This window comes from Anoplopoma fimbria, chromosome 13 (genome assembly GCF_027596085.1).
Source record: "Anoplopoma fimbria isolate UVic2021 breed Golden Eagle Sablefish chromosome 13, Afim_UVic_2022, whole genome shotgun sequence".
Taxonomy (NCBI): domain Eukaryota; kingdom Metazoa; phylum Chordata; class Actinopteri; order Perciformes; family Anoplopomatidae; genus Anoplopoma; species Anoplopoma fimbria.
In genome coordinates, this window is record NC_072461.1 from 16,696,915 (window position 1) to 16,723,577 (window position 26,663).

Genomic DNA, 26,663 nt, shown 5'->3' on the forward strand with positions numbered 1-26,663 from the left:
TGCGCGTGTTTTGAATGTGAAATCGTGTATGTGACAGTTAAGTAAGACAACTATACGAAATTTGGGTCGCAAACACCTCGGCATACGTTGCTACGATTATTAATGTGCGACTTGATAGCAGCATCGACGAAACAGGAAACGAAGATCAGCAGGAGATACAAGATGGTTCACCCCTACACATGTCCGACTTAGCGTCTGCTGGTTTTGTGGGAAGTGAGTCAGTGAGTTCGGGTACAGGATAAATACAGGCCGTTTAATTCAATTACTCAACAAGTTGTGTAATAAAAGATGGGTTTCTTCGGACTTCAGTCCACCTGAGCACGTTTCACCTAATGAACAAATGTCACAAGCATAGAAAAGCCAAAACTGATGTGCAGGTATCACTAATAATAAAAGAGTCTACTGATGTCTATCAGTCACAAACCTCATCATTGATTGCACAATATTTAATATTAAATGTTAAGTATGACTTTGATAATTTGCCTAATACATTTTGTTCCCTTAAAATGTGGGGACTATCAATGTATTAAACGTTTATAATGACCACAGTCACACTGTTGTTGATCTGATGTTGATAATCAAATTAAAGGTGAAGAGACTTTATAACCTCAAAGGTATTGCTTCGTTTAAGATCCAGTATATTTGTGTACAGAGCAAACACAACAACACATGGGTCTCTGGCGTACTCAGGATTGTACTGTATGATATAATGATGATGATATAATAAGGAATCATGTAAAGCCACTAAGCCTGCGTAAGCTTTTTTTTTAACGTTTTACTCTGTCGTCATCCAGTGGTAGTCTGAAGAATATGTTTTTGGTAGACGGTTTGTTTTTGTTGTAATACAACCAGGGCAAGGAAGGTTAATATAGCTGTTGTAAAAATCAAGTCAAAAGGTGTATTTCTGGAATTACTATACTTTTTGTGACTTATGCTGATATTTTGTATTATTTGCCATACCTGTTTATTCTACAGGGTCTGTTTGTCTGCAATTTCTGGGCTACAACCCCTTCTAATTACAAAAGGGAATTGCCTCTTGTAATAACAACACTTCAAATTAAAATTTCTGACTTTGCAGGGAAAGATTTACAAGTGTCCTTCTGTAAATCTAGAACTTGAAGGATGTGAGATCGAATTTCAATGTGCTAAAATAAGGATAACACTAGAACCTTACCAATCTATGTGCCAGTGTGAATGACGAACTATCCAAATATGATCTAACGATATGCCCTTTCAAAAATGTAACTGGAATTTGCAATATTTAGCAGTACCTGGATCTTATCTGACCACTCTCTTCGTGTTTACATCCAGGAACATGTTACAATGCAGCATCACTAACAGATCAACCCTCTGCTAGATGTGATACTACATTCAGTGTCCAGTCATTGACTGAGGATTTTCAAGCATCTACTTGACCTGGGCAGACCAAATTCAAAAGACTTGATAACAATGCACCAAGGACATGATCTGTCACCAGCGCATCACAGCCAAGGATTGAACTTTGATCTCTTTGATAGAGTGAATGACAATTAATTGGTACAAATTTGTACTTCATACTATAAGAAATTACCCTTTGCTTATTCTATTCTCTTGAAAAATCAACTTCACATTTCTGATTCTCTCCCTGAGATGTTTTGTGCTTGTCTGCCCTTAGCTGGTGTGGGGCTGCTCACTACGAATAAAGTACTTTGGCATGCCCTGTTTACTCGCTCTCACCAGAAGATGTTGTTAGATGTGTGTGAACTCACACATTGGACTTGCAAAATCTCCTTAATCCTACTGAAACAACCTCCAAATGAAAAAAGACTGTTCAAATTACTCTAACTTTCCACTTACTGCAGCAGCACCACAGCAAAACAAGCTTTTAGCTTTATTGTGTTTATAACACAATTTAAATTGGCCTGTTGTTGTGAAATAAATGTAGAGATCTATTTTATTCTGGGGACAGTCAATATAAGATAAGATAAAATAAGATAATCCTTTATTAGTCCCGCAGCGGGGAAATTTACAGGATTACAACAGCATAGAGGATAGTGCAAACAAGAGACATGGTAAAAAACAAATCAAAACAAGTATTATAAATAAGCAAATGAGCAATAAAAAAAACAGTAAAAAAACAGTAAAGAATTCACAGTAACTGAAATATTAAATATATAGAGACAGAAACTATTATAACTATTGTATTGCACAGTGTATTTGTATTGCACAGTGTATTTGTATCATGTGGTCTACTGGGAGCAGAGCTGGTTGTACAACCTGACAGCAGCCGGAAGGAAGGACCTGCGGTAATATGATTAAGAGTATATTTATATCACTTTGTTAATGTAAAGATGATACTGCAATAAAATGTAATTCATGGTGTGACTATTTTTGTAACCTTTTCTTTCCAGACAGTAGTGTGATTGTAAGCCCTTCACTAGACTACAGTCATGTGGGTGTATTTTGAGCAGATAACCTACATATCTGTAAATGAAAAGAACAAAGCAGCTTCCTGACTAATAACTGGGGCAAGGAGGCGGACTGCGGCTCCAGCAGAGCTCGTGTAGAGCATTGGATTGTGGGTATCTTGTGTTTCCTGATAGACTGACGGAGTCGGTCAGCTGTTGGGGGAAAGTTTTGGCATAGTTTTAAAGCATAGTTTTAACGCTCGCCTTTATTTGATGTTGCACTTCATCGGGAAACGAATTACATTGCCCTCGTGCCTTTCATCTGTCTACTTCATCGAGTGTCATCATCAATCCGGTGCTGCTGAATACTACTGAAGAGTTATAAAAGTAACTGAGACAGTCACTTCGGAATGAGTTTGAACGAGCACTCCTTGCAGGCTCTGTCATGGAGAAAACTGTACTTGAGTCGAGCCAAGTTAAAAGCCACCAGTCGCACTTCTGCTCTGTTGTCTGGATTCGCGATGGTAAGTTAAGTTTTGACTTCACTGGTTTCTGTTACTGTTGGTTTTTTTATTTTTTATTATTACAGCATGCATGCAAATTCAATTTAGGCCATGAACAGCAGATATATAATATATGTGACGCAGATGATTGTTTTCAAGGGCTGTGCTGATCACGACATATTTCAGGCCTCATAACTGCTCCTGAGCTCATTTGTTTTTTAACATTAATGTTAGTCAGATTTCCGCAAGGACAGTTGTAGTGAAATAAGTAGGCCCACGTGAAAGGTCACAATACCGCAAATAAACTGCACTCTTTGCGTGACTTTTTGCACGAGATGTTTCTCACGGTGCACCAAGGAAATGTTAACGGATATAGACCACCAAAACTACCGATACACTTCAGAGAATCTTCTCACCCTGATCTTCCGCCCTAACAAGTAGACCGCACAGCAGTCCTTTTTAGTTTTTTTAATTATCTTTTATTTTTATTTATTTTTTTAACGTACAAATCAACACCAATTTCATATATTCATATACAAAAAAGTTTACAAATAGCCATATTTATTTCTGTTATGTAGTGTTAAACAACAGAATTAAACAATATGACTACCAGTCAAAAGTTTGGACACACCTTCTCATTCAGCTACTTTGAAGAATCTAAAATATAAAACATATTCTGGTTTGTTGAGCATTTGTTTGTTTACCACATAATTCCATATGTGTTCCTTCATAGTTTGGATGTCTTCAATATTAATCTACAATGTAGAAAAAAATAAAAATAAAGAAAAACCATTGAATGAGAAGGTGTGTCCAAACTTTTGACTGGTACTGTATATTTATGCTCCATGCATGTCTCTCTAGAGGAAACTCTTTGGAGTGACACCATCCGTTAAAAAGTCTTCTCTTTTGCTTTATATGCATACAGTGCTTGATATGCATAACATTGATGTACAAATGTGTCTGTAAGCGATGCATTTACAAGAATGCAGTTGCCCTGCTCTTATTACAATTCAGCGGCCCTCAAATAGCTTTATGATAACACCTAAGTTTGAACTTTTGACCACAAGCTGTTATTTAGAAACTTCCACATCTGAGAAGACTTTTATTGTAATATTTGATTTTATTAATTGACATAGTCTTTACTGTATGGTGGAGATAGCAACAGGTAGAAAGCAATGAGTGATTAAAGTTGTCTTTATCAGACTTTTTAATGAATGAATATATAAAGTAATATAAATATGACAGCCATGTTTCTTGTGTTACTTACTGATTCAGTCTGGTTTAAAAGGATTTCGTATGGTGCCATATGTTGATATTCAATTATCAAGTAGGGAAGAGACATTTTTCTCCTATGATATTCCCAGGTTGCCATGGTGGAGGTACAGCTGGAGCGGGATCATAAGTATCCTCCCGGGCTGCTGATAGCCTTCAGTGCCTGCACCACAGTTCTGGTTGCAGTGCACCTCTTCGCCCTCATGATCAGCACCTGCATCCTTCCCAATCTTGAGGCCGTCAGCAATGTCCACAACCTCAACTCCGTCCACGAGTCTCCCCACGAGCGCATGCACCGCCACATAGAATTGGCCTGGGCCTTCTCCACAGTAATCGGCACCCTCCTCTTCCTGACAGAGGTGATGCTGCTGTGCTGGGTGAAGTTCTTACCCCTCAAAAGCACCGAAAACAACAGCACCATAAGTTCTGGTGAGGCCGCGGCCATTGCCTCCACCTGCATCATGGTGCCGTTTGGACTGGTTTTTATCATGTTCGCCGTCCACTTTTACCGCACGCTCGTCAGCCATAAAACGGACCGGCAGATCAAAGAGTTGGAACAGGTCATTCAGCTCAAGAACGAGCTGGACCAATGACGACCTGAAGGCAGCCATCAATTACCCTTGATTATAGCACACAACAGCAGCGGACATTCAAAGATGCCTTTACTGTGAAATCTCTTATAGAAGCTTTATTTTTCATGTTTATGAACTGTGCTACCATGTTTTATTTTGGGCAGGGGGGATCGAAGATCATCTGCTGAGCTTTGTAGTCTTCGACACAGTCCACTTTATTGATAATGCATTCATACTAACTTTTACACATTATACATAAGTAAAGGTACATCTTTTGCTCTCAGGCCCTCACATTTCAGTGGCTTGTATGATGACAAATATGATAATATGTTACATATTTTATGGCTAAACCCACCTCACATGTGCACTTGAGTCAATTATTATAGAAATAAGAGTGGATCCCATTTGTTCTGTTTTTTTGTGAAGTTAATAGCCAGCTACACATTACAACACAGATGTAATGTGTTGTTGTGTAGTTATTACAAAAAGAGAACATGGCTTTCTATCGTTGTTTGATTTGTTGACCGGAGGAAGATCCACATCAGATAAAAGCAATGACAGTGGCTAAATTGAAGATGCACTTCCTTGTTTGAATATAACTCAACAAAGGAAGGACTTATTTTCAATATTCATGTAAATAAAGCCTGCGTTGAAGCCTGTTTTAATGTTTGGGTGGACAAATTTCATTTTTACATGTGTAGTTTACTGGTTTACTTGAGCTGTCATACCCACAGTTTATTGTGCACTGCTGATGTCACACGGTATAACTCACCTCAACTGCAGCATCCACCTGTGGCCTTATTATTGTCCAATGGTGGATTGCATTGATTTCTCCCGATTACCTGACTTTAAATTAGGCTTTGTTGGGAGTCTTACCAAGCCTGTGTTAATAATACTAATGCACGACACACTCTACCCACTGAGCCACAGCTTACAATTCAGACTTGGAGAAATACTGAAATATCAGTTATATTGGTCTCACATTAAAAGTTGCTTCCTTTAAAAATATTTACATGGTCTCAGTGTTAGTGCTGTTTTTGATACACACAAGCTCATACTCACCGGACAGAAGGGTTGCTTGTGGTAGCTTTCCCCCTTTCTTGTTTTGCTCATATTAAGATTTGAGCAAAACATTGTCTCCAAAAAACAAATGGAATCTATCAGTCCTACAGTATTTTTGTGCAATCTGAGGCAAAATAACACGTCTTAAAAATAATTAAGGGAATGCTTTCAACCAAAGTCTCCTACTGCAGCCAAAAAGTTCTATGGCAAGGCTTTATTGACAACCAAAATGAGTTATTAAGGGCAGCATTTTGAGCCGGATGGCAAAGTTTGTGTACTCTTGTAAAATCAATCTCTGGTTAAGACATTTTCTCTTTTTCACGTTGCTTTTGTGAATATACTGTAATTTGTAAAGTTGTTACTGGCTTTCAAGAAGTATTGTTGAATATATTATCACAAAGCATGCACATATTAGAAATGCTGTGTTTGTATGTTTTGTACTTTTCATAGTTTACAAGCTTTAGCGTTTTCACATTGTTTGGGTTACAGATTGTCTAAGTGTGCAATATATGATGTCTTCTTTTTGTCCTGTGGCAAATTGTTGAATAGTTTTACGTGGGTTTGACCATTCTCTTACTTTTCTATATCTTTACTGTAGCCTTGTTACAAAAACTCTGTTCAAGCACAAATAAGGAAATGTGCACATATTTAGAGCCAATTCATTTTTATCAGTTATTCTTTCATGTGGGTCTTGATAACAGTTTTCATAATATATAATATCTCATAGTTGTAACATACTGTAATTATATCAAGTTAATGCCGTGGTCATAATTGCAGTGTCAGTTTAGTCTTTATTACCCTCCTCCTGCACATGCCCTTTGTCATCGTTATGTAAAAATCCAAAATTTGCGTACAAATTGTCCCGCCCAGATGATAATAACAACTCTGTGACACGTAGCAGAAAACAAGGAGCCATAAGGGGTTTGTCACTTGCAGACTGTTAAGCAAAATGGTAGCTACGCTTCTGCAAAGCACTGTTGATGGTGTTTCTTAAAGACTTTTCACAAGGAATGAAATGAAGACAGGTTCATTCATGTGAACTGCACACACTCTGGAACTGCCACGTACCTTCTTAAGAAAAAGATCAATGCACACGAAGGCATGTTTCTTTGGTTCATTTTTGTGGTTTATTCATGTTTGTGTGTTACTGTATATAAAGAAGTCCTACTGCTTTTGTCAATGCACAGCTTGAAAATGTTTTTTTAGTAAATATTGTATTTTAAGTTTTGCTTTTGTGTGGTGTTTTACTGTAACCTTTTAAGACCAGGACTATTTGTGGTGGTTTGAGAATAAAACACATCTGAGATCATTTTTGATTTTTTTTTTGATTTTTTTTTAATTCTTTTGCATGTATAACAAATGCCAGGAAAAACAAACAGAGAAACACTTTAATTGTATTGTTTAAATGTATTTTAAACTATGCTGTCAAAAGGAAACCCACACAGGAAATGTTTCCGGACTTGCAGTTTGAGTGAACTGTCAGTCATGAGCATGCATCGCAACAAGGCACACAAACTCCCTGCTCTCTGACTTTTTCCGACACTCTTGTCGCCATTAGCACTTTGTTGCTTGTCTGAATAAGTGGTCCACATTTTCCCTGTGTTTGGCTGAGCACTCTAAATATAGCACACAATTGATTTTCCTTCTGGTTAAGTTTTATTGCCAGAAATGAATTGTGAATAAAAGTGTGACTTTTTAGTTCCATCAGTGATAACACAATAATAGGTGATAGTACTCGTCAAAAGTAATAATAATGATGTACATAGGTAACATGAGTTGGGCCCAGAAGAGTTTGTGTAGCTTGATAACTAAATATATGTGACAGCATCCTGGCACGATGACCAGAGTTTCTTGATCAGGACTTTTTCTTTTTGTAGGGCTGCTTTGCACCCAACAAGGATGATTGGCAACCCATCACAGACATGATGCACCTCCAGGTACCACTGAAAGATTGAACACAAGAAACACAAACTGCAAAGTGATTATAATGCATAGGTCAAGACATGAAGTCATCCCAGTCAGATTTTGCGAAACTGAGAAAGTGTGATTTTTCTTCTTCGTGGACTTAATAGACTTAGAAAAAGAATTTGACTAATTGAGGTGAAAGTGATATTAACATCAACTCTGAAATCTTCCTCCAACCAGAACGACAAACACTGAAGATGCAAAATACCTTTATGAAGCTTGTACAACACATGACATTGTTGTGGATCAGCACCACGTTTACACTGTTGTAGAAGAGATGCCATAGTCCTCTTGACCTGTTATTAATAACATGTCCAACACTGTCAAAAACTCAAGTGAACCACACAAAAACAATCCCTTGAGTCCTTTTACCAGACATAATGTTTATTATTTTTTTACTATTCAAAGAGAGTAAAGACAAAAGGGCATGCAATTGTACCCAGAATGCCTTCCACAGACTTGGGCTACCTGTTTAACAAGTTGAGGTCAAACAATAGCAAAGAATGATACTTTACCTGCAGTGTCATAGAGATGTAGCCAAAACGTGTTGCCCTCTATATCTCATATTTATAACACTTCTCTCAAACAAAGAACATTTAAAAGAACCTTCATTATAAACATTTAATTCTGTTTAGCTTTAGCATTAAAATGGATTCAAGCCAGCATTCATGCCTGCTTTAAGATAAACATACAGAAAATACTGGAGATGCAATGACAGTAGCCAAGTATAATTTAGCTACTATATCACTTACCTCTGAAACAACTCCTTTAGTGTAAACTGAGGGCAGGGCGGTTTTCCCACAACCTTTGTCTCCTACAATAACAACCTTAAATTCCTCCTGCTGGCTGGTGTTTCCTCTATTTGCTCCGGATCCTTTCTGGGTCATGTTTTATGAAAAGACAGATAAGGAGGGACTCGCAGTGACTGCTGGTCCTGGCAGTGTATATACTGAAGAGATAACCCAGAGTTAAACAGAAAATGTGGAGGCAGCCCAAGCTTGTAGATAAATGTCTGACAAAGATATATGAGCATCAGCATGGAGGAAATGAAAAGATTTGGAGATGCTTTCTGGGAAATTCACACCTTGAACACCTATAAAAAGTCCAACCTTCTATTTAATATATCTGTATATGCAATTATCATCCATATTAGTACCCTTATACCTACAGTAGTATTATACATAAACACTACACTATATATATAATATGTCACATATTCATATTTGTTATTTATATTATGCTTCATTTTATTCAATATCTATACATTCTATAGATATACATACTATACATACTCCATACCTTTATATATAAATATATATTTTTATATTTTTATTGTATTTTATTGTACCTTGATTTATTTTATTTGTAAGGGACCATGTTAAATTTAGGCCTACTTGTTGCAAATGAATGTTCTACCAGTTATTATCTGTAGTCATACATTAAACATGTCATAATGTGATATTTATTAATATATATCTTTGACTTTTTATTTACGAATCGTCAACAAATGATTGCGTTATTAACGTGCATAGAAACTCCCCAAGGTGCATGGAAACACACCTGTCACCTGTTTACCCACCTTCCTCCAACGGTTAGTGTTCTTCCGCCTCACCGAGGGATCTATATTCCGTCTCTGTCTCCTGGCGGATGAATCCATCCGATGTCCAACCTGTACGACTAACTGAGAAAACACCGAAAATCACAGCAGCTTTTCCACAATGTTGCCCCACCAAAGGATACAACTTTTGTACAGGTAAGCAAGATAAAACAGTTGTGTTCGTCTTCACTTTAAGACTGTTGACGTGTTTCACAACCAGGTATGTTTTAGAGAAGGATAACGTTATAGGTGATGCTCTCCATCACCTGTTGGGGCGTGTTAACCTCCAGTGGCGGAGGATAGGTATATTTATCGTGTTACCAATGACTGCACACGGTGTGCATTGTGTTTTATTCCCAGGTTTTGACGAATGTAATGGAAAGCGAACAACAAACTACTGAGAGAGAGACACAGCCTCAGCACTGGAGAAGTTGCAAGTTGATTATTGACCCTGCGTTGACAAAAGGACTGTACAAAGTGTACCGCTATGATGGACAACAGTTTAACATACCCGTGAGTGTATTTCAGTATCTGTGCATTGTCTGTCTTTAATAGATGATTGCTTGTAAGCATACTTTCACGCTGTATTATCACGCTGTATGCCATTATAATGATGGGGGTTGTTTACTTCAACAGGTGGAGGACTTAGGCCTGTTTCCTGTGGAGACAGTCAGAGATCCCCGCGTGTGCCGCCTGTGGAGCAAATTCAACAAGACTGACCTTTTGATTTCAAAATTTAAGGTAATCTTTATTGACCCCATATTAATTATTATAGCAATGAAGATAAATTATAAATAATACTAATAATAATAATAATAATAATAATAATAATAATAATAATAATAAATGTTGTTTACCTGTGTCCTTTCAGTTGGATGAATGGTATGTTGGCCCTGTTCCGCCCAAAGAAGTGACATTTTCCAGGTTGAATGACAATGTGAGGGAGACGTTCTTGACTAATATGTGCAATAAATATGGGAACGTTGAAGACGTGGAGATATTTTACAATCCTAAGAACAAGAAGCATTCAGGGATTGCAAAGGTCATCTTCGACACAGTGCAGGCCGCAAAAGACGCTGTTCAGCACCTCCATCAGACGTCAGTGATGGGAAATATTATTCAAGTCGAAATTGATCCTAAAGGTAACACTGATATTAGGAATACCTCACATTCTTTTATGTTTTGAATGTATAAATAAGAATTTTGCTGAATTTGTTATATAATGTTACATTCAACCTCCCTCAGGAGAAAACAGGGCACGGTATCTCCAGCTCATCTTACGGGGCCTTTACACTCCTTGGGCGCTGCCAGTGGGCAGCAATGAGCAAGCTATTAGAAGCTTAATCGACAGTTTGCTGGTAAACATTTTAAAATTGTGAAGTAATCGTATATTCAATATCTATAACCCAGCAGTTAAATTAATATGTATTTGAGGGATAATTGTTCTCAGTGGTTATCTTGTTTTGTCTGTATTATCCATCTCTTACAGGGCGGCGCAGACACACAGCGACGAGGGAGTATCTCCAGCCCCACCAGCATCGCCACACCCCTCTCTCTTGACACAGCCTATTCCAGTATTTGGCAGGATACACCTTGCAGCTTTGGGCTTACACCACGTTCTCAGGGAACCCCCCGTACTCCTTGCTTTTCTGCAACTCCTCTCTCCCAGGACTCTTGCTACTCCAGTCTTCAGGCAACTCCCGTCCTCCAGGGGGAGCCCTCCACCTATAGTGTTCACAAACCTGTTAGACGTGAACTCTGCCATCGTAAACCTGCAAGGTATCACAGGGGATCCAGTGAAGTCTCAGATTTCAACTTTATTTTGAATCATTGCCAACCACAGACCCAACACCAGCTATCCACCCAAATACAAACTAGCAGGCAGCAACTTGCTCTGTGGGGTCACAATGCACAATCCTCTTCTCACAATAATACAGAAGCTTCCTTTAACCTCACCTCCCCCTGTCAGGAGTCCAGAGATGTGGGCGGCACTGCCTCTCAGGCTTTACATCAAAACTGCAATTCTTTAAGCATCCTGAGCATTCATTTCCCAGTTGACCGGCAGACAGCAGCATCCTCCCCACCTAATGACCATGCATGCATAACAGAGTTATCTCCATCTGCTGGTAACTGTTCCTCTAGTAGCCCCCAGCCAGAGGTAGAGAGTTTGGACTCACGCATTGAAAGTTTGCTGATAAACAGCCAGATTTCAAACCCTTCATACTTTGATAGAAAGACTTATGAGGCTGATGTGGACTCTCAGGACAGCCCAACTTCACCTTGCTCCGCCAGTACCTCCCCTTTATCAGATGACTCACCTGTCGGCGCTTCTTGTGACTTCACAACCGGCCAGCAGCGCTCTTACAATGATCTGGTGGATGTCAGTCCAACATCATCCATTGAAAATGAAGAGGATGAAACTACTACAGCTGTTTTGTTTTTAACAAGAAATTCAGAGTCTCCGTCTGATGTCGCACATTTTGAAAGGAAGGCTAACGCAAACAATGAAAAAGAGGAAGAAAGGTTCCAGTCATTCTCATGTCCAAAGGTAATTCCTCCAGATCTTTACATAAACAAATGATGACAATAGAAGAAGTAGTTATTATGTTGGTACAAAAGTATTTATGTTGTGCTGCAAATTGTTCACTAATATTTATTTGTGACCTTCTCAGGACCATCAAGCAGCAAATGAGAATAAGGAGCACTCAAGTAACAGACCTTCCAGAGCTTTTACACCTGCAAAACAGATCTCGTCTCTTCCTCAGCCTCTGTCGTTTTCTCTCAATAGCACTACTCAACTCTGTACCTCCGTAGCTCCTCCTGTCATTAAAACTGGGTGCTTCCATCCACCAGTCACCCCTTTCCCTTTCCCTTTCCCCATTCCTCCCTTTCCCCCATCTATTCCACCGGGCCCACCACGCCTGCCAAATGGCACCATCCCAATCCCACCTCCAGGTTGGATCCCACCTCCAGGCCATCACACCGGTATCCCCATTCCTCCTCCACCTTTTCCAGCTCCTTCTATTCCTCCCGCACCAACTTTTCTTGGACCCCCTCCAGCTCTGATGGTGCGCTCTGTTCCACCCCCTGTGCACACCTACACCTTACCCATGCCTCGTTCAGTCCCTTTGGATAAGGGCAAACCTCCAATGCATGGCAGTGTACCCTTCCCCTTCCCTGGACCTCCCTGGCCCTCTCCACCTTTTCCCCGGTTTAATCCCTTTGTGCCTCCACCAGACTACCCGCTTGTGCGGGAAAACCCTCATAAGGTCACAGTAGATAAAGTCTTAGAAGTCATCATTGATGAATTGAAGTCAATCATTAAGAAGGACATTATACGTAGAATGATTGAAGGGATCGCTTTCAAGGCATTTGAGGACTGGTGGAACTGCCAAGAGAAGAAAACAAAGGTAAGTTATTTAAAAGTGGTTGATGAAATGAAGAAAGAAATGTCTGTGACCTTTTGAAGCCAGTAGTTAATTGTTATTGTTGTGTTATTCACAAGACACAAGTATCTCCTTTGAAAAATGGAGCAGCAAGTGTTGAAGACAGGAACAAACTAATAAATCCCCCAAGTCACATCAGTAGCCAGGGCAAAAAACCTCCATTGCCCTCCTTCAAGGTAAACTATTTAGCTTACTGTGATATGAAACACATCACCATTCGACCTCTGAGTGATGCATAAATTAATCTAAGTAAAAATAACTTTTTGTTATGCAGGTAAAAAGGAAAAGAGCCGATGATACTGCTACATCAGAAGAGATAGAAAATGGGTCATGTTCTACTCACGAAATCTCTGGTTAGTGCTTTTAATGCAATTAACCCCTCATTTGTTTATTCTGGACTGTATCTTGATCAACTGTGTTGCTCCCTTTCCATGAAGATGTGAAACAGGGGGATGACAAAGTGAGATCTGCATCTGAGAGAGCCAAACGCAGACATGCAAGACCACATGAGCTTGACAGTGATAATGATGATGAAGGAAAAGATGAAGATAACACACTTCAAGATGAAGAAACAACATCAGACAAAGTGGAGGCTATTGTGCCATTTGATGATCCTCAAAATCTGGTAAATAGGGATTTTTAACGAAAAGTAATTACAAAAGAAGCCTGTATTTCAGAGCCAGTTATTTTTTTCAGCTTTTAATACAAAAATCTGCTTTTAATTGAATGAAATGCCATCTTGATTGACTGTGATGGTTTACAAAACGTTGCAAATGGTTGATTTTCGTCATACAAAGTATCAATATGATAAACTATAGTCTATATGCTAAAAGTATGACAATTTTAAGTTTGCATATTTTTAACTTTTGCTCTGACTAGTGTGACAGAGATAATGATGACGATGGTGATGATGACGGTAATCCCCCTGAGGAAGAAAAGGAGTTGGCACAAAAACACACAGAGGATGAAGATGCTGTCATCTTCCAAACTAGTGATACAGTTCAGTGCTTAGGGAGCGGTAAGTTAAAAAGTCAAACAGTGTGAACATTGAAACACTTGTGAATATTCTTGTATCTATGAGCAAATAATTTTTCTTTTTCTCAATTACAGACACTTTTTCAGAGAGCAGCTTCTCAGAGGAAAGTGAGTTCTCTTCAGACTTTGACTCGTCTGACTCGTTCTCTTCAGACTTCGACTCGTCTGACTCGTTCTCAGAGAGCTTTGAGGACTCGTCCTACTCCGACCTCAGTCCGGATGATGAAGAAATGGAGGAGGACAATGACGGGTCTGACGTGTGTATTGTCATATCGTCAGATGAAGAGTCGATGGAACTTGAGCCCCCCGCCACCCCCTCAGCCCCGCTAACCCCTGGTGCTCAGCTGGAGCTGGGCCTTCAGGACTGGTCAGATCCATTTCATAAGGAGGAAACTGAGGAGAACCAGCACACATCCTGTCATCTAGACACCTGTGACTTGGATGTCATGATGGAGTTTCACACTAGCAAACCCCAGAACCATATGCGGCCCCCATCGCCTATAGGACGTCCAGGTTATTTGTCCAGCATGCTGTATATTAGTAGATTGAAATATCTGGTAAAACTTTATAATAATTACAATAACAACTGATCCTCTGGTGTGTACACGGTTGAGTGGTAAATTGTGTAAACAATGGAACAAAAGTATTGAGAGAAAATATGATTTGTAATTTTTTTTCTTCTAATTTATCTCTGTAGAAGCAGAGCTAGACCTCGATGTCGATATGGAGAGCCCTGACTGGACGAAAGAGTCATTCGGGAACATAGAAAACCTGAGACCTCTTACTCCTACTGGCTGCTTTCTGGACAGTGACCCGGAACTTCTGATAAGAAGTAAACCCACATCCCCAGCTGAGGCGGAACGACCACAAACACCAGGCAAGGGGATAGTGGCTGAACTGGAAAGTGGGGACTCTGCCGATGAAGTCTTCTCCCTCTCTCCAACAGGCACCGAGCTTAATCTAGTTCCCTCTGATCCTCCGGCCTCGTACCCATCATACCCACCATACCAGGATATGCCCAAAACTCCTGGTAGAGAGGATAGACGGGGATGGACACAGATTAGCTCTGGGAGAGCTCCAGCAACACCAGGCAGAGACACAACCATGTCATCAGGTAGCACAGTGATGTGCCCAACTCTTTGTAGTCCACCTCCTGCGCCATGCCTGTCTAGCAATTCATATATCACAGCCCCAAAGACTCCTGGAAGAGACATCATCCTACCCCGAAGAGCCGTAGTCCACAGGAGGAAAACACAAATGGTGACAACCTTTCAGCCCCCGTTATATGATTTTCTCGGATCCTCCCCCATCTCAGTGTCCTCTCCGTACAGCCTCTCTGAGTCGTCATCTGACTCTGCTGATGAGAGGGGCATGTGTATCAATTCAGGTGTGAAAATGAAGCCCTTGCAGGGACTGGAGAACATGCCTGGGCTTCTGGATGAGGAGAACATTAGAGAGACAGAGAAATCCTCATTAAGGAGAAAACAGTGGAGGAGGCTAAAGAGGAGGTGGAGAATCCATCATCGGCGGAGATCACTCAAAAGAATCAATGGTTCTCTCACCTCTCACAGTCACCTTCGCAGGTGGCGTTCACTGTGTGAGGAGAGGAGGATACTTCATAGTGTTTGGAAGGACGGCCTGGATGAAGAAGATGAAAGGCTGCTGCAGTCTACATATGAAAGGCTGCAAGTGCGGGATAATGGCTTTGGGTGGATCGGTGACACCCTGTGGATATCTCACCCTCATATCCTTTTTAAGTTTCATATTGAAATTAAATTAGATGAAAGTGAGTTTACTACCAATAATGTATGAATAGATTTGATTATCATCCCGTACACAAACGACTGAAATCAATTCCCCAATTTGACATGTTTTTTTTAATCCTAATATCTAAGAAAAACCCTGTACATTGTGGGGAAAGCCAATATCATGTTGTAGTTATGTATCAAGTGTATAGTACTGTTGTATATTCCTTGGAAGTCTTGCTACTAAAACATCAATTTACACACACAATGAATTCAGATAAATCAGTAACCTTAGGTGCTTGACATCCTTAACGGCTGCTCACTAACAAAAGTCCTCACAGAGGAGAGTGGGGAGCATACATCCTGGCAGCCAAAACACAGGACCGGCTCTGCTCGCAGTGAAGGATTCTACAAAATTAGCAGGAAAGATAAAATGAGATACCTCAACAACACAAAGCCGGCCTCTGAGCTTCCATCTACAAGTACTCAGGTATTAATGAGGAGAAATTGTGATGATCTCTCTGCCCAGTTTATTCCATTCAGTGCTTAATATCAACATATATTTCACCAGGGAAAGTGCATCCCAGCTCAGCAACCGATCTCACTGCGTGCTGGATCTGACTTCAGGTCTGAACAGCGTCGCCTGCTGTCCTCTTTCAGCTGCGATAGTGACCTGGTCAAGTTCAACCAGCTGAAGGTAAGTAGATTATTAAATAACTACACTCAACTGTAAAAACCTCGACAACAACCCGACAACTGCTAGCATTCCTAAACCGCATACTTTATTTATCTGAATAAGGCAAAAAACTGTGGAACAATCTTTATCCGTGTGCAAGTCCAGGTCTGTTTTATATGAATTAGATTATATCTCAACGGATACTGTGCCAGTGTGTATGTGTGTGTGTATATCCGAAGAGTAAATAATGAAATAGAATGTTTGTAGCAATTGAGATGGTTTCATTTTAATGTACATTTTAAAATAATGGTGAATGTGAGACATAAATTTTTTTTAAAAACAACAGTCACATGTATGTCCAAATGCACAGACCTTTTTGTGTTCAGGATTTTTATAGCCGAGGTGGAAGACAGTAATTGAATGATTACCTGAAAGGAGCAAACTGATACGTCAGAATTTGCAGCAGTTGGAGCCTTTGTTAACAAAGGACACGTGTCTTATTTTGTCACAATAACATCAGTTCCGAAAGAAGAGGATTCGTTTCAGCCGGAGTCATATTCATGAGTGGGGCCTGTTTGCAATGGAGCCAATATCAGCAGATGAGATGGTGATTGAGTATGTGGGCCAAATCATCAGACAGGTAAGACAAACTTAAATGAATGAGGCTTGGAAATAAATTTATAATGCACTCACCCTTGGTAGCAAATAGGGATGGGTTTAAAAATCGTCATTTGAACGATCCGATATTGTTTCATAAAATGAGTCACTGAAGGCACCACCAGCAGTGGCACCAGATTCATTTTAGAAGTAGAGGGGGGCAAAAGTGTGTGTGTGACACTGTACATGTATAACACAAGACTTGATACTGATCATTTCTTTTCAGCACATTATGCTATACATATTCCATGTTTCGCGTAAAATGTATACATATGGTTGCACATTTTCACACACTAGTAGGCCTACTGCGAGCATCAAAGCTGCCGTGTGACATTTTGCAAGATGTTCTCTTCATCTTATTCCCTAAGCAGGACAGGGGTGTACATTTTATTAATGCACCAGGTTAAAGGGTTCCTTGTACAATTTACAGCATTAGATCTCTGAGAATCTCTTTTAAATCCAAGCAGTATTGTTACTGAAATATCCCTAATCAAATCGATATCGAATTGAATTGGAAAAAGCATAGAATCGGGACCTTCAGAATGGGAATCAAATTGATTCAGGAAATCAGTGGAGATACCCAGCCCTAGTAACAAATGTCACTGAGGAGCTTTTTACAAATCTGCTTTTCCCCTGTTTGTTTCCCCTGACTTTTCCCAGTGGGCCACTGGGACCCACTGTTTATTCTGGGTACTTTCCAAGAGTGCAAGGAGGTTGACAATGATAAACAACACTCACATGAATCAGCACATCTGTTTTCTTTCTCCTTAGGTCATCGCTGACATGAGGGAGCAGAGGTACGAGGAGGAGGGCATTGGAAGTAGCTATTTGTTCCGGGTTGATCAGGACACCATCATTGATGCTACTAAATGTGGGAATTTAGCAAGGTTTATCAACCACAGCTGCAACGTGAGTAAGAGCTGGTAGAGCTGTGGTTGGAGATGAATGTGATTATAAATAAGGTCAAGATCTGTTTAATGAGATTGTTAATGCAAAATACACTTTTTGTGTTGCAGCCCAACTGTTATGCAAAGATCATCACTGTGGAGTCTCAGAAGAAGATAGTGATATACTCCCGACAGCCGATAAGCATCAATGAAGAGATCACATATGACTACAAGTTTCCCATCGAGGAAACAAAGATTCCTTGTTTGTGTGAAGCAGATAGCTGCCGGGGCTCCTTGAACTAATCTCTAATGAAGTGTTCTGATTATGACGCGATACAAAGTTACCGGAGGTACAGTACACTGTGAACACAGACCCACAAGATGTGTCAAAAAAGCCATTTTAATACTATTCAAAACTGTACAGCCTGGAGGCCATACAGGAGCTCATGAAAGCACTACAGACGAGCTAGTACTGCTCAGTGAATAATGATTTAATAAACTGTCCTTAACAGCATGCAAGACAGCAAAGGATTATCAATGGAGGTCCAGCATGAAATTATAGTGTGCCACCTGCAAGTACTGGGAACCACTGTAAAAAAAAAAATCCTTATTTTCTGGTAAAACATTACAAAACTCTACATTTTGTTTTACATTTCAGTTTATATACACAGTTTCACACATTGCAATTGTTGTCTCTTCCCACATGGAAGGAAAAATGGGCTCTCCAAACATCATGCAAAAAGCCTCTGTTGCAATGAAAGGTCTGTTGACCTTATTGTCCAAATGATAACAAAAGTGTATAGTTAAATGTTTTCAATTACGAGAGCTTAAATGGTGTTTTGCTTGAGTCAAGCTTGTATCAATATTATATGTTTTTTTGCTGACATTTTATAAAAAGAAAGTGTTGCATTATGATTAAGTTGTGATTAACTCTTCCTGCTAACTGCTACAAACAACTCATAAGGTGATATTTCATGAACATCAGGAGAAATTATAATGAAGAACTTTTTGTACACATAACATATATGTTACATTGTAATAAAACATGCAAGTCACAAAAAAACAACACCCTTTGCACATTATTATTGTGTATGTCACAATATCAGAGCATTGATGTGGCACATTATTAGTATAATACTCTTGAAACGTTAAGAAGACCTTCAACAGAAAGGGTCTTTTCATAGTTATTTGACAGACTTTCCGTAGTTGTAAAGCAATTGCAACACAGGCATCACATGTTCTTTGAAACTCCATTTGGTGTCAGGATCGTCAGGTTTCCCCTAGCGTGCTGTTCTGCTTCGATGGCCTCAAAGAGAGACTTGAAGTTTCCTGCACCAAAGCCCTGTGGATAAATAATGTGTTTAAGTTGCGTTTTGGCAGCAAAGTGAGCCCTGTTCCGATGTTGTTATATTGAGAAATAGAATAATGTGATTCATATTTCCTATAGCCCTTGTAAAAGTCATCTATCCAGTGGCGCCCTCACCTGGTGGTTATGTCTTTGAATGACTTCCAAGAACACAGTGGGGCGATCCTGAATTGGCTTAGTGAAGATCTGAAGTAAATAGCCGTTGTCGTCGAAGTCCACCAAGATCTTCAGTTCCTGGACATGAGTAAGATCACAACATAACTTTAATTTTTCAGTTGTAATGCATTTCTCTCTTAATTTTTCTTTTATTTTGATGGCACATTACAGCAGTTAATGCAAAATATGTTCTTAGACTCTAGACTAAAAATACCAGTCCCTTAACAAAAGTAACACTGCAATATAATCAATGCTTTGACGTAACATGAGGTTCATAGGTGCATCGATCCTCCAAATATGTTGAAATATGATCTAAGTTCTGACCTGCAGAACATCCAGGTCCTCAGAGACCTTGACCTTTGAGCCTTTCAAGTTTTCCCTGAGTCGGTGGTAGTAGGTGTCTGGCACACACATGAACTCCATCCCACGCTCTTTAAGGTTACGGATCTACAAATAAGGGATTCATCAGGGATTTATTGTCACTGTGTTTAGGAATGAATCCACAAAGCCAAAGTGTCTTGTAGACTTACCGCGGTGATGATATCTGATGTGTTCATGGCTATATGCTGCACTCCTGGACCTCCGTAGTACTCTACATATTCCTGTGAGTGAAAATGTAGGTAAAGGAAACCTGCTATTTAACCATTATTGTGCAAGTAAATAGTTTCTAGTCCACATATAAAAGTGTAAATAACATTACCTGGATTTGAGACTTCCTCTTCCCCATGGCAGGCTCGTTGATGGGCATCTTCACAGTCTCCTCGTAGTTTGCCACAACGATGGAGCGCAGGGCACTAAACTCTGTCTGAAGCTGCTTGTCATCAACCGACCAGAAGCGGTGAAAGAGAAGGTTTCTTTGATACCTGTTACCAAACCAGAGATCAAGAGCCACAGTGACGCAAGTTCAAGCCTCATATTGTAGGTCCAACACACTTAAAGTGCCTCTTGTAGTGTTAACATACCTTATGTTGAATCATTTTAAATGTTTAGTGTTTGTGTTTTTTACTGGTGCATAGTCAACACAAGTTGTATTTGAATTGTTTACATGCCCATAACTGCTGCTATTATCATCTCATGATCTAAAGTGGAGAATTGCAGCCTGCTAAACTTCAAAGAGTGTTTTTGTTAGTTATGAGCCAGTTCAATGAGGCTCTTCCCATCTAAAAATCTCCAGCTTAAGCCACACCCCTCTTTCCAGGATGAACCAATGAGCGTTCTCATATAGAGAACTGCCTTTCCCCGCCTTTTCGTGCCTAAATGTTGGGGTTAAAACAAGATCCAGATGTGGAAAACTACTGCAGAGCCGTTTCAGAAAAGCAAAGTCATGCTGACCACTGACATGTGTCCAGCAGAGTTATGCAAGAGCCAGACACCCTTTGACTCCTCTTCTCACCCACCCCTTTGAAGAGCAAGTATGTTGTTATCACATGTGACACACTGAATGTTTCTAAACTCGCTTAAAATAAGTAGTTGATTAATTGATAGTCCTTTACCAATCCACCACTTGGACCATCTCATCATACGGTTGGTTTCCCACAACATGATCAATGAAGTTCAGTTTTCCACTTGGTCTGCATGGAAGCAAAAGCACACAAACATTAATTGTCATTCTGATTCCATTGTCTTATAAACATTATAATAAATGATGTACACTCACAGTTTGGCTAGTAAAGGGTCCTTGAAGAGAGGGCTCTGAAAGCCTGGCAGAAACAACCCACTGTAGCCGGACCTCTCCACAAACGTGTGTGTGGTTTCACCATACTGCAGCAAACATAAACAAGTCTACAATTCTGGCATATTTTTTAGGACATTTCATCTTATTACATAATGTACTAAATCTAAATAGTGAGTACATTACATTACATTACAGTCATTTAGCAGACGCTTTTATCCAAAGCGACTTACAGGAAGTGTATTCAACATAGGTATTCAGTAGTAGTAGTAAATGTAGAGTAAATGCAGTAGAGTAAATGTTCAATGTAAGTTCATAGGATTTATACTTGGAGACTTGTCTTACCGTTTGAAGCACGGCCAGCCTGACTTTACCGTACTTGTCCTCCAGGGTGCAGGGCTCCTTCACAATAACTGCACCTCGCTCTCTGGCTTTCTGTGAACAAGGATATTTGGGAAGTGAAAATATGAATTTAATAGCATTCATTCACAGCAGTATATTGTAACATCAAAAGTGAATAGTGTTTTAGAAAATAGCTAAGAATGCACTTAAATGAAAACCTGCAGTGTTACCTGCACAAGGAAGTCACAGTCCTGCACTGTAAAAGCAACATCCTTCACTCCATCCCCATGTTTGACTAAATGATCGCCCATCTCTGAGAAAGAAATATTTTAACAACACAGTCATCCATTTTGTTAATATTATTATGCATTTTCAACTCTTCAAGTCTCAAAAATTTTGATTTAAGTGTATTTTTGTGTATGTTTAATGCCAAATTCATAGGGATGACTGGTTACCAACACTCAAAAGGATTGTTTGTAGTTAATTTGACAAATGCAAGGTATCAAAATGAATTTGAGACAAAAACCTTTGTTTTGAATGGACAAATAAAACAGTGACTGATGAAACCATTTCATAATAAGTACAATAAATCAAAATCTAAAGTTAGGTTTGCCAAAATATGTGTGATCTCTATTGTGGCAACTTCTCTTTTTGCCCTCTCAAACAAATGTGTGTTATATTCTTGGAATTGTTACTTAAAACATATTTCTCTTTCTGAATGCCAGATAAATTGTTGATGAAAACATCCATTTCAAATTAAAAAGTCATAGTATACACAAATAACTTCTTCGGCTATGAAAGGCTATGTACCTTTGTTTCCAGGATTGAGGGCAGATGAGAACACATAAATGATCTGTGAAATACAAAGTGAAAACATTAACCCCTCCTTCTCTATCATTTGATCTAGTCTGCACAAAGTCACCATTTGAGTCTAGTACAGCTATTTATTGAAAGCTAGTGTAACAATCCAAATTACTCAAGAAAACTATAACATTTCTTGTTGTGTAATTCAATTTTTTTTATTACATATACTCGCTAAACGTCAAACACCTGCACAGAACAGTGTTTGTCATTTTTTGTTTTGTTGCACTAAAAGAGATCTTGCTGATTGTCTCTTGTGTTTGCTGTTCTTTCAGGCGCTGACGATTCTTTACCTTTCCTTGTTTGACTGCATGGGACACCACGTCACGACTGCCTGTCTCCAAACCCTGGTAAGCCAGAGGCTCAAATCCCAGCTTGTTGCAGTAATATGATGCAGCCTGTCGAAGACAATTGATTCATATTAAACAGAATATCATGGGAATTTTTCTTATTAAATGTTACATTAACAAAAATTGGGCATGATTTCAATAGATTGGCCTTAGACTTTCCGATAGCGACATCTCCAAGTGGCTAGAGAGGCTTCACCCAGTTTACCAATTTTCAGTATACAATGATGCAAAACGCCACGAAGCAAATAACTTCTATACATAAAAAGAGCACATCTTATAAAATAACAAACGTTCCCTGATGCAGTCATTGTATTTGCATTGAGGTATATGCAAATATTTGTTTTGCCAATCTGTATAAAGCACCGTGACTTGTTAATCACCTTCCCTGAAACAATTTTGGAGAGCTTGTTTTTGCTGTTTGCACTCAAATTGAGACACCTTTATGGGATCTAGGGTTTTACATGCTTCATCCCCTCCACCCCTCAGGAAAAACAATTACCTTTGGGTATAGTCTACTCCTCCATCTGTGTGAATGTTTGTCAGAAAAAAAACATGTGTCCAAAAAACTGGACAGCGAGCAGTTTGAGTTAACTTACCTGTTTTGCATTTCCAACCCAGAATGTTATGTGGTCAAAGCAGAGGAACTTCCCCTGCTCATGCTAAGAACAAGAAGAAGTATTAAGCTTTTGTCATATGTAGTTAAAATGTTCAAAACCCCTAAGGGAACACGTAGTAGAAAATAAAATAGAAGGTTGAAGTAAAAATGCATATTGAAAAGGAAGGACAACCTATAGCAAAACGAATAACATTGATAACATTGATAATATTACTTAATAGCCTCAGTTCAGAATAAAAAAGCATATGATAAGTTAGCTTACCTTTTCGCCTTTATCTGTGTAGGTTGTCTGTAATCAAAAAAGCACATCATAATGCTATTATATTACAAAAGAAAAACCACAGCCATTCTGAAGTACATTGACAGATGTTGTTATTGTGCAAACACAAGGTCTCTTGATCACAGGTAATAATAATAAGATTGAAGAAGTAATCTGAAATTATTAACTCACCATTTTGCTTCTGGTAACCTGATTGTCAGAATGAAATCTGCAAGGGATCTTAGGGAATTTAAAACAAAGTAGAATTCCTTTGAATCCACACCCACTGTTGAGGAGGAGATATTTGAGGAGAGGAAGGAGGAGGAGAGATAGTACTCATGTTGCACCTTTGCTGTTAAACAATGATTACTAGAGAACAAATGTTGACATACCACAGGTCTGATTAGACCTCATTATGACGTAAATCACTGACACGCATCTGGATTTGCAAATTGAATATCTTCCCTTCATAACTCATCCTACATACAAAACAACTTTTCACATAGATTCCGAATTAGAGTCGTTTCCCCCCCTAGAATGCAGCCATATGTTAGTGTTTAGTGGTGAGAGGAGGTTCACTCATGCAGGACTCTCATTGGCCGGCTGAGTGAACACTTCAAAATGCCCCCCTTGCACCGATTCTCCTCCATATACATTATTCCAATCATTGTGATTATTGCAGTTAAAGAGTTACAGAAAAGTAGGCAAAGCTATTGTATACTAGTTATACTAAAATTCATTAAAGTGATTGAACTCGGGATATTAAAGGTTAAATTAATGGTTTTCAGCTGTTCCACAAGTGCAACTGACCGGTTTAAGTTGTGCACATTGTTGCACAAAATAATTGTCTTAAAGGCAACAGTGCAATATCTGAGAAATGTACGGAATCAGACTATATTTATTTATTATATTATATGCATTATGACATATGAGAACAAACAATAATATGAAGATAATATAATAAGATATGTTGCATGACATTATAATAAAAAGAAACTAGACCATATTTTTGTACAGGAAGTGCATTTATTTGATACTACAGCTTAAACTACAACTTCTAACTGCAGTATTACAGCCTGCCATATACAGTAACATATAGCTGAGTTGTATTATTACTACAGTTTTATCTATAAGTTACATTTCTATGATAAAACCATAACTAGATACTAAATAAAACCTTCTCCATATGTGTGATATGGTCGTCCTTAGTGTGTAGAGCAGACTGGTTTTACTGAGCTGCTCTTTAAGGCACCACTGCAGCACCAACCACGATTCAAGCGGGACATTTTTTCTCTCTATCTCAACACTGTGTTCATCAAAGGGTCCTAAACCCTCACGTAAAAATATTTAAGTCATTAAGTCATATTTTTTTGTCTGGGAAGCAGGGGTATGAGAGGTGCGCCTCTGCTTTATATTTCAATAACTCAATAACCTGTCTAACCAAGTAGTTACTTAGCAGTTACCATCACCACAGCAACCTCTGATTGCTGCCAGATAGACACAGGTGATTGTGATGAGCTTGTGAGTGCAGCTTGACAAACACACAAACACACACACACACACACACACACACACACACACACACACACACACACACACACACACACACACACACACACACACACACACACACACACACACACACACACACACTGATTTAGACATTGTCTGGCAAAGGACCTTTTTCTTATTAACCCTAGAGAGTGAGCAATATAAGCAGGCCATGCGGATTCAGCAGTAATAGAAGATAAATAAAGGGATTTCTTATGCTGATGCTGTTAAAGTGGCTCTCCAGAGAAACCAGTGTTTTTTTGTGTGGCTTGACTTTCTGGCTTTAATTGTTGAAGTGTAGTGTTACATGGAGCAGACCAAAAACCATTCAGATGTGGTAGGAAGTGTGGTGCAATATGTTGAGATGGTTCTTTGGGATTTGAGGGGTGGAGCCATCTATCCTCCACAGTTACGTGTTCTCAAAGATAGAACAGGCAAAAGTAACAGGGACTGAATGGAAGATGATCATGATATTAAGAATATTAGTGTTGTTAATCCTCAAGAGGAATGCCTGGAGGGCTGCACGGTGGTGTAGTAGGTAGTACTTTCACCTCACTGATAAAAGTGTAAACTAGAAGATTTTCAGTGATTTTTATAACCCTTGTCTCCAGTTGAATATGAAGAAGTAAGCTGGTATGATGGGTCAAGTGCATCCCCTAGTGGTGTGGGCAGGAGATTGATTTGCTAATAAATCTTTATGGTGCTGCAGAAGTATGAAATAATATCATGTTAGAGTATCAGATGTTTTATACTTTGTTGATATAGATTAGTGTGTCTGTGAATATTTTGTCTTTGTTGTTTAGTTGTAGTTTTAGGTACTTGTGATGATGTGTCTTATATAATAATACATAATAATAATAATAAATAATCTTAATAATACCTCTTAAAGCTTGCCACTGAGACAGCTTTGCATACAGACTCCTGTATTCCATCATTAAATGTGTCCTTATCAGAGTTTACTAAAATGTTGTTTCACTTAGTTACAAAGTAGTCCCTGCAAACGTTGTGACAATGTGTAAGTCAGCTTTAAGATTTTACCATTGAGCTGTGTGGAAAAGACAATAACTCCAAACACAAACCGCTTTCACAAAGTGGATGGAGTATTTAGGTATTTACATCTAGCTAAAGAAATATTTAGTCTTTGAGACTTGTAAAAAAAACCTGAGTTTTAAAATGTGGCTAGTAGCCTAATATTGATACATATTTAGTCAGTACCTCCATAGAGAACATGTTGAGCAGCTTTACTAGATTAATACATATATGTTGGTTGTGTGTCCACATTCCAGGAACAGCTCACTAATGAGAATTTTGAGCCCACCCCTCAGTGCTCCCACTGCGACTTTCCCTAAAGACCTTTGTTTTTCATGCTGTTACGAGAAGGTTCACTCTCATGGGATGCAACTACACACATACAGACAGAGGGACACAATGATATCAGCTACTTTACATATATACATCTATTTAAATTGATAATGTGATATGGGAGCAGTTGATTGTTGTTATTTAAGTGCCACTGAAGAGAGTTGTCAGTATTGTTATTTACTTACATTTAAATACTTCTTTACCAGAGCAGAAGAAGTTCTTCCAGGACTTTAATTGTCTCATCTTATTTAAAACTTTTGATAGATTTGATATTTGAGCTGGTTAAACTTGCATTGCTGTTGTTACATGTTGCCTCATACATAA

The 26,663-nt window shown here is 39.0% G+C and overlaps 3 protein-coding genes and 1 pseudogene across 5 annotated transcripts; 2 read left to right on the plus strand and 2 right to left on the minus strand.

Moving 5' to 3' along the window:
* The first annotated feature begins 2,505 nt into the window (after positions 1-2,505).
* On the plus strand, positions 2,506-7,099 carry LOC129101114 (calcium release-activated calcium channel protein 1-like). The gene is made up of 2 exons (XM_054610767.1): positions 2,506-2,911; positions 4,255-7,099. Exons 1-2 carry the CDS (start codon positions 2,798-2,800, stop codon positions 4,753-4,755), a joined length of 615 nt encoding a protein of 204 aa, XP_054466742.1. The 5' UTR covers positions 2,506-2,797; the 3' UTR covers positions 4,756-7,099.
* A 180-nt stretch (positions 7,100-7,279) lies between these two features.
* LOC129100672 (rho-related GTP-binding protein RhoF-like) lies at positions 7,280-8,648 on the minus strand (annotated as a pseudogene).
* Positions 8,649-9,408: 760 nt separating this feature from the next.
* On the plus strand, positions 9,409-18,164 carry LOC129100673 (histone-lysine N-methyltransferase SETD1B-A-like). The gene is made up of 19 exons (XM_054610112.1): positions 9,409-9,432; positions 9,555-9,578; positions 9,719-9,871; positions 9,995-10,099; positions 10,230-10,500; positions 10,604-10,716; positions 10,848-11,906; positions 12,031-12,768; positions 12,864-12,980; positions 13,079-13,157; positions 13,242-13,429; positions 13,684-13,822; positions 13,915-14,352; positions 14,537-15,583; positions 15,908-16,074; positions 16,156-16,281; positions 16,781-16,900; positions 17,689-17,826; positions 17,934-18,164. Exons 1-19 carry the CDS (start codon positions 9,409-9,411, stop codon positions 18,105-18,107), a joined length of 5,220 nt encoding a protein of 1,739 aa, XP_054466087.1. The 3' UTR covers positions 18,108-18,164.
* Positions 18,165-18,224: 60 nt separating this feature from the next.
* Positions 18,225-23,908, minus strand: hpdb (4-hydroxyphenylpyruvate dioxygenase b). Of its 3 annotated transcripts, none has more exons than XM_054610501.1 (15): positions 23,819-23,908; positions 23,619-23,712; positions 23,430-23,456; positions 23,148-23,210; positions 22,495-22,599; positions 22,151-22,193; positions 21,571-21,653; positions 21,344-21,433; positions 20,984-21,087; positions 20,820-20,897; positions 20,027-20,189; positions 19,857-19,928; positions 19,651-19,773; positions 19,288-19,404; positions 18,225-19,146 (listed from the first exon to the last, which is right to left on the minus strand). In XM_054610501.1, exons 2-15 carry the CDS (start codon positions 23,619-23,621, stop codon positions 19,036-19,038), a joined length of 1,182 nt encoding a protein of 393 aa, XP_054466476.1. In that variant the 5' UTR covers positions 23,622-23,712; positions 23,819-23,908; the 3' UTR covers positions 18,225-19,035. The 3 variants fall into 3 exon arrangements, with proteins under 3 accessions (XP_054466476.1, XP_054466477.1, XP_054466474.1); XM_054610502.1 differs by having other exon boundaries at positions 23,619-23,666; positions 23,819-23,878; XM_054610499.1 differs by lacking the exon at positions 23,819-23,908 and having other exon boundaries at positions 23,619-23,750.
* Between the last annotated feature and the right edge of the window lie 2,755 nt (positions 23,909-26,663).

What these genes read in the sequence shown, in the direction of transcription:
- LOC129101114 (XM_054610767.1), top strand. Translation starts at nt 2,798, where the DNA reads ATGAGTTTGAACGAGCACTCCTTGCAGGCTCTGTCATGGAGAAAACTG. An exon ending in TGTTGTCTGGATTCGCGATG is followed by an intron (nt 2,912 to 4,254) that starts GTAAGTTAAGTT and finishes TGATATTCCCAG; the next exon opens with GTTGCCATGGTGGAGGTACA.
- LOC129100673 (XM_054610112.1), top strand. Translation starts at nt 9,409, where the DNA reads ATGAATCCATCCGATGTCCAACCT. An exon ending in AGTTCAGTGCTTAGGGAGCG is followed by an intron (nt 13,823 to 13,914) that starts GTAAGTTAAAAA and finishes TCTCAATTACAG; the next exon opens with ACACTTTTTCAGAGAGCAGC. An exon ending in ATCGCCTATAGGACGTCCAG is followed by an intron (nt 14,353 to 14,536) that starts GTTATTTGTCCA and finishes TTATCTCTGTAG; the next exon opens with AAGCAGAGCTAGACCTCGAT.
- hpdb (XM_054610501.1), bottom strand. An exon ending in CCTCAATCCTGGAAACAAAG is followed by an intron (nt 21,654 to 22,150) that starts GTACATAGCCTT and finishes TTTCTTTCTCAG; the next exon opens with AGATGGGCGATCATTTAGTC. An exon ending in TTCAAAGACATAACCACCAG is followed by an intron (nt 19,147 to 19,287) that starts GTGAGGGCGCCA and finishes ATTTATCCACAG; the next exon opens with GGCTTTGGTGCAGGAAACTT.